General features: G+C 42.6%; 1 protein-coding gene across 3 annotated transcripts in view; it reads left to right on the top strand.

The window, feature by feature from the left end:
• The first annotated feature begins 6,968 nt into the window (after window positions 1-6,968).
• The window catches only part of CLTC (clathrin heavy chain), a 66,484-nt gene continuing 65,752 nt past the window's right edge, over window positions 6,969-7,700 (top strand). Inside the window, exon 1 of one of the 3 annotated variants that reach the window (XM_043482442.1) lies at window positions 6,969-7,355. In XM_043482442.1, the coding sequence (XP_043338377.1) occupies window positions 7,314-7,355 (42 nt within the window). In that variant the 5' untranslated portion in view covers window positions 6,969-7,313. The remainder of the gene's footprint in view (window positions 7,356-7,700) is intronic. The other 2 variants (XM_043482435.1, XM_043482427.1) reach the window with 2 other exon arrangements.

Here is a 7,700-nt window from a genome sequence, read left to right as displayed (position 1 = left end):
TAAGTTGGCCTGGGCTTCAAATTAAATAGGTATTACAGTCGATAAATGCTATAGTAGCTTAAGTAAGGCAAATAGATTTTAAGGTGCATTTTTAAGTAAGGGTTGGACTTGAACAAAAAAGGAGACAGAATTTGTGTGGTTGGAGAGAGGAATAAGGGATAAACAATGGAAAGATGATCAGTTTCACCTTGAGAAGGGCTTTTTTGAAGGGTTTTGAGGTTTCCAATTCTGTAACTTGGGTTAAGATTAGATAGGTCATATGAATGATAATTTGAGTGCTACTCATTCTTACAGATAGGAAAATCTGAAAGTCAGCTTGGCCTGGAGTTTTCTTTTTACAGCATGCAGCACTTATAGACTGCTGTTTTGTGCTAGTTTGCTACTCCATCTAGTTCCCATTCAAGAAATGGAATTTTTAAGGCCTTTGCAGTAATGAGTATAATCTCATCTCTACATCTGATCTGATGGCTTAGCTTGATAGTCCCCAAATATGGAGACATGAAGGACTATTCATCCGGTTAGTTTTTATTCTCACCCTGTGGAAGCTTGAGTCACCAACTTTATATATTGATTTAGTTCAGTCACTCAGTAGTGTCTGACTCTTTGTGACCCCATGAACCCCAGCATGCCAGGCCTCCCTGTTCATCACCAGCTCCTGGAGTCCACCCAAACCCATGATTGGCCTAACCCAAAGAGACTGTTTTCATGCCTTTTGGTGCTAATAGGATTGGCTTAGAAAAGAAAAATAAAATTTAAATCAGTAAATATGATGTAGGAAAAAAATTTAAGTTGGCATATTTTTCATTACTGGAGTGTTACAGAATGAATAATAATTATATGTGTGTATACTGTACAACATTAAACTCAGTTATTTGGAATATGAGCAACAAAAGGAAGTAAACAAGTTTTGGGTTTATTTTACCTAATGCATTTTTACCACCATGACACATCGAGGTTTAAGGCATTTAAAAGAGTAATTTCTAGTGTGTTCTACATTTGGTACATATTCAGATCAGGCTACATTTGCAAGAGTACTATATGTATCACTTCACAGTGATGAACCTGAGCTCTTTAAGCTTCAGAATTGATTTCCCCATTTAAAAAAGGTTTTTAAAAACCTTTTCAGGGTCTTCCCTGGTGGTCCAGTGGCTAAGACTCTGCGCTCCCAATGTAGGGGGCTCAGGTTTGATCCCTGGTCAGGGAACAAGATACCACATGCCGCAACTAAAGATCCTATATGCCTGAACTAAAAAAAGATCCCATGTGCTGCAACTAAGACCCAGTGCAGCCAAATAAAGCCTTTTAACATTTTTTAAAAATTATTTTTAACTGTGCTGGGTCTTCATTGCCAAGCACTTTTCCCTAGTCGCAGCAAGCAGGGGCTACTCTAGTTGTGGTGTGCAAGGCTCTCGTTGCGCTGGCTTTTCTTGTGGTGCATGGGCTCAGGAAGGAGTTGCAGTTCCCTAGTTCTAGAGCACAGGCTCGATATTGTGGCTCATGGGCTCATGGGCTCATGTGGCTCCATGGCATGTGGGATCCTCTATGTCTTCTGCATTAGCAGGTGGATTCTCTTATCACTGAGCCACCAGGGAAGCCCCTTAACATTATTTTTCATTGTTATATACTGAAGGGTTTAGTAACTAAGTAAGTCCTGTTTCCTTGACTTTTCCTTGACTTTGAGTTAGCCAAAACTTTACCAAATGTCAGTCCTTAATATTCTCTTCTGAGGATGAGTTCATTATAATACCATAACAAGGCTGCAAGGCTGGGAAAGGTCAGTTTTCATGCCAATCCCAAAGAAGGGCAATGTCAAAGAATGTTCAAACTACAATTGTGCTCATTTCACATGCTAGCAAGGTGATGCTCAAAATCCTTCAAGCTCGACTTCAACAGTACATGAACCAAGAACTTCCAGATGTACAAACTGGATTTAGAAAAGGCACAGGAACCAGCTGTAAAATCGCCAGCATCCGTCAGATCATAGAGAAAGCAAGAGAATTCCAGAAAAACACCTGCTTCATTGACTACTCTAAAGCCTCTGACTCTGCTTTAGTGTGTTAGTCACTCAGTTGTGTCCAGCTCTCTGTGACCCCATGGACTGTAGCCCGCCAAGCTCCTTTATCCATGGAATTCTCCAGGCAAGAATACTAGAGTGGGTAACCATTCCTTTCTCCAGGGGGTCTTCCCAACCCACGGATCAAACCCTGGTCTCCTACATTTGCAGGCAGATTCTTTACCATCTGAGCCTGTGTGGATCACAAAAAATTGTGGGAAATTCTTATAGAGATGAGAATATCAGATTACTTATCTCCTGAGAAATCTGTATGCAGGTCAAGAAACAAGTTAGAACCAGACATGGAACAACGGACTGGTTCAAAATTGGGAAAGGAGTACTTCAAAGCTGTATATTGTCACCCTGCTTATTTAACTTCTATGCAGAGTACATCATGCAAAATGCCACGCTGGATGAATCACATTGCCACGAGAAATATCAAAACCTCAGATATACAGATGATACCACTCTAATGGTAGAAAGCAAAGAGGAACTAAAGAGCCTCTTGATGAAAGAAGAGAGTGGAAAAGTGGCTTAAAACTCAACATTCTGGCATTGGGTCCCATCACTTCATGGCAAACAGATGGGAAAAAAAGTGGAAACAGTGACAGATTTTATTTTCTTGGGCTCCAAAATCACTGCAGATGGAGACTGCAGCCATGAAATTTTAAAAGACATTGCTCCTTGGAAGAAAAGTTATGACAAACCTAGATAGCATATTAAAAAGCAGAGACATCACTTTGCCTACAAAGGTTTGTGTAGTCAAAGCTATGTTTTTTTACAGTAGTCATGTATGCTTGTGAGAGTTAGACCATAAAGAAGGCTGAGTCTTGAAGAATTGGTACTTTCGAATTGTGGTGCTGGAGAAGATTCTTGAGAGCCTCTTGGACAGCAAGGAGATTAAGCCAGTTAATCCTAAAGGAAATCAACCCTGAATATTCATTAGAAGGACTGATGCTGAAACTCCAATATTTTGGCCACCTGATGCAAAAAGCTGATTCACTGGAATCGGCTCTGATACTGGGAAAGATTGAGGGCAGGAGGAGAAGGTGACAGAGGATGAGATGGTTGGATGGCATCACCAATGCATTGGGCAAGAGTCTGAACAAACTCTTGGAGATTGTGAAGGACAGGGAATCCTGGCATGCTGCAGTCCATCGGGTTGCAGAGTCAGACACAACTTAGTGACTGAGCAGCAACAGCAGGGCTGCCTCCTGCATTGCTACTTGCAGAACTATCCCTGGAGTGTAACAGAATTTTAAAAGTAGTAGAACATGTTTGTGGGTCATACCCTGCTTTGGAAACAGTAACTCCAGGAGGTGAAAGGAGACAGTTGTACACATTTAGAAGGGGCTGGAGAGGGGGGAAGCCCACAACAATCATTCCCACCCCTGCATCTGTAGATCTTAAGCTTCTTTTTAACTTTTGTTTTTCCAAGTGAAAAGGAGGTTGTGACACAGTATCTGACTTTGTTGATCAGTAGTGTTGGTGCTATTCTGGGTTTTTCTGTCCCCAAAGCTTTGTGTATCACTATATTTGAACCAACTTTTCTGAGCTGACTTTTTAAGGTAATGTTCTGAGCTACTTCATTCCTCTGCTGGAATCTGATTTAACCTTTAGAAAACTTGGGAGGGGCCTAAAATATGCTAGACTCCAGATTGTATTCCCACAGGGCTAGACTTGACTGCTTACTTGGAACATGGTTGCTCCTGATGCAGAATATTCACTTCAGATCTTATTGCCATCCATGATACATTATAAAACTTGTCTATATAAATCAGATTTAGGACAGGCCTGGGCAGTGAGTGATAACTGAATATATGTTAAGATCCATTTTATACTAAAATAATGCCATCAAAGTTTTGTCTTGCTTTATAAATATCGTTTTGGGTGACTTGTTCAGGATCAAAACAAAGCGGGCACTGATAACTGAGTCATTTATTGGCCTTTGATATGCTCTTTAATCCTGCTGGAATTCATAGCAGTGGTCCTAGGGGGCTGAGATGTTTCTCAAAGCTGCTGTTTAAATGGCAAAACCACTTATCTTACTTAGGTAATGCTAAAGTATATCCTTCTTGATTTCATTAAAATCTGAATTTAAAATATTTGGTTCAGTGGGTTAAGTTTAAACTTCTGCTTCAAAATTAATCTCTTAATGTCCGAGAAATGCTTTATTTGTCGCTTCTGCAATGCAGTTAGTTCATGCTATTTTTAAAAGGTCAAGTTAAAAGGTATGGGCCTTAAATCCACCATTGCTTGCAGATGAAAAACTACAGAGGAATCCTACAAGGAAGTTTTTCTGATGTGTCATTCTCACTGATTATATATATATATATATATATATCGGTGTAACACAGGTCCTGGCATAATATTCAGGAGACAAAGTTTTCTTGTGTAGGTTTTGAGAAACTGGCACTCCTCAAGATAGCAGAGCAACAATGTAGTTTTTGCTATTTGCACTTGGTATAACTCAAAACAAGTACCTACTATTGAATATTCTGCTAAAAATACCTTCAAACTCAAAAGTATTTGACTATTTTATTAACATTGCTGCTACCTTGCTAAAACACTGGATTTCTGAAATCAAAAGCCATGACAATAACATTTATAGTCTTATTAAAAGACTTTGTTATAGTTTGATAACCTTATAAACCAGATAACAGATGTTGTTTTTCTCCCCCTATCTTCTCTAACTTAAGGTAGTGCCTGAAAACAAAGCCATTTAGTTACTGCTCAGGTAACCGTTAACAGTGACTCAGCCTCTAGGGCTTATAAACAAAGTATTGATAACCTTTTGTCCTGCTTCTACACATTAACAAGAACAGTGTACTACCATAAAAAGTTCTTTCATTACCTCAGCCAAACATCATTAGTCTTTAAAAGGCACAGATTTGGGCTTTGGTGTTTTTTTTTTTAATGTTTATCATCTAGTACATTTTTTTTCTCTTGAAAAATTCTAGATTTACTGAAGGATACAGTGTTCAAAATGAGCTGGTATAATGTAAATGATTGTGAAAACAAGGCATTCATTTCTGTGCGTGATGACACAGCACTCACTTTAACAATCTCAGTGCACTTTTGGTTACACATTCCACACCAAATATCCAAGCTAAAATCCATTGCTTTGTGGATTCTAACCGTATATTTAAAATTAGAGGTCTGAAAATGCAAGACTGTTATTAATAAAATTTTGGTCTCCGATTCATATCATAGCTCATTTGTATCCCGGATTCTGAGACTGGAAATATAAATTGATTCAAGTTACTGCTTTAACTGTATAATAGAGCAGCAACACCTTTAGATCTTTAATTTAAAATTTGCATACTTCCAAAAGATTCAAAGCAGCTCGTGTTTAAACTGGTTATTAGAAAGGTCATTTCAAATGCCACAGAATACAGAACATCTTCAAGTATTTAGCTTAACAAAACATAATGAAACTTTGCCAAGCATAAATATTCACTCTGATGACATGGTGGTGGGGCTTTTCTTTGCAGAATAGTCTCTGTCTGCAATTTTAACTGCCAAAGATTCTTGTCTCATCCTCAGTATGTGAGATATACTTTGGGGACAATATTAAAAGCAATTTAAATGATTAAGCAAATTTCTCTTAAGTAAAACTGCTTGACACACAAAATTACTGTCTACCTAATAGGGGTTTTATGTTTAACTGAAAAGGGCACTAAAAATAATTAACGTGTACCTGAATAGTTCCTCAAGATCTTTCTGGAAAAAGTTACATCTCTCTTAAAATGAACGGCACAGAACGAAAATTCTTTTATCCTTTACTGTATCTGTGCTGTTATGAAATATCATTATAGCTTATACTTTAGCAATAGAGTACTGGGAAGGTTATTAACCGATACTGAATACCGTAGACAGCTTTACGCAGAGAGAAGACACGATGCTTCAGCTTTGAGGTACTGGCATTCCCAAACACTGTTAACTTACACTGTTAAGGTGGTCCCACTGAAACACACCGCTAATAGTTAATCTCTTTCTCCAAGAGCGTATTTTAGCCACACTGAGAAAAAACCCAACTTTAACCTAAACCTTTGAGCCTCATTATTTGACATGGCTGGAAAAAAAGTCCTCCTGCTACAATTTCAGTCCTATTCTTGAGCGTATTTAGGACACTCAAAATCTCCAGCAAATTACTAGGCTACATTCATAAACACGTCTGCCAAAATGTCCGCAGAAACGTTAAGAAAGGCCATCACAAGGCCTATTTGAGATACCTCATCAATGGCCTTCACCGCCCTTTGAGTCAATTGTTTAACATCCGAAGAGACTATTAGCTCTGCTAGAAGCCAAGCGTCAGCTTCTCCAACCGTCAGAAGGGCAGAGAGGATTTTAAACCCCATTTCAATGCCCCCTCTTTGGGATGTAACCACCACCCACCCACCACACGGAACCGGGCGGGGGAGGAGGGCAGCAGCCTACTGCCAAGACCGCTCTGCAGGGAGGCCGTTTCCCTGAGTCACCGAGAGGGCGGGAGGCTGGGCCCATCTGCCCATGCCACGTCCTCTTCGTAAGGGACTCGATTTAAACAGACAGGGCACACAGGGGAAGGCAGCAGCACCGCCATTCCTCAAGGCGGCCCAACAGCCACCTCATTCCCAGGAGACGCCGCACTTCCCCAGAACTCGCTCTGCATTCTGGCAGCGACCAGCCGACCTTTCCCGACCAGCGTCACGTGCACCCGGAAGTACGTGGGTGGGACCTTAAGCGCCCACGGAAATGACGTTGCTCGCCCTTAGTCGCATGATGTGGCAAAATGCAAAAAAAGGTGGTGGAGGGGGAGGGAAAAGCAGGCGGCTGGGGAAAGTGATGAGGCAAAAAAAGTAGTCCCTTCGATGCCTCTATTTATTGCCTTGTCGCAGCCGTCAGCGAGTCCCTCGGCGCACTGCGTCCCGAATTCCTGCGCTCCGCGGTGCCGCGGCACTCCGTGGAGGGGTACATAAGGCGGAGGGGGGGTGAAGTGACTGGGGCGGAGTTCTGTTGCCGGGATCCCTCCGCAGGGCTCAGCCGTTTCCGGAGTCTGCGCTGCGCCCGGTTCCGCCATTGCGGCTCTCCCGGACCCTGGAGCCTCCGCCCCCGACCTGAGCTCTTTCGTCTGCCTGCCAGTTTCCTGCGTCCCCGGAGACTCTCCTGCTGAGCCCAGCCTCCCCCCTCCCCCTTCTCCTCCTCTCCTTGGAGAGCCCGGGCAGCCACTGCCCCGCAGCCCCAGTGACAGGAGGAGACCATACCCCGCGACAGCGCCATGGCCCAGATTCTGCCAATTCGTTTTCAGGAGCATCTTCAGGTGCGGTGGGCCGGGGCTCGTGAGGGCTGTGGAGACGAGGGAGGTCGGAAGGAAGAAGCGGGAGTCTGAGTCCAAGCCAAAAAGAGTAGAAGGGGGGGGGGTATAGGTTCCTGAGGTAGGCGGAGGACGGGGCACTATCTCCGAAAGCTTAAAGGGTTAAATGATTGATGTGGGGCTTGGGTGGCAAGGAAGCGAGTCGAGATCCGTGGGGGAGCGAGGCCACGCTGGGGTTTGAAGACCTCTCTGTCTTCGCTTCCTGGATGGCAAGGACTGCGCATGATAAACCCTTCCACCCCCCGGTTTTATTCAGTTCATTCATTTGGGTTCGTGGAGCCGGGGACGGGG

The sequence above is a fragment of the Cervus canadensis genome, chromosome 1 (assembly GCF_019320065.1).
Source record: "Cervus canadensis isolate Bull #8, Minnesota chromosome 1, ASM1932006v1, whole genome shotgun sequence".
NCBI classification, from domain to species: domain Eukaryota; kingdom Metazoa; phylum Chordata; class Mammalia; order Artiodactyla; family Cervidae; genus Cervus; species Cervus canadensis.
This window is presented reverse-complemented; position numbering and strand designations above follow the sequence as displayed.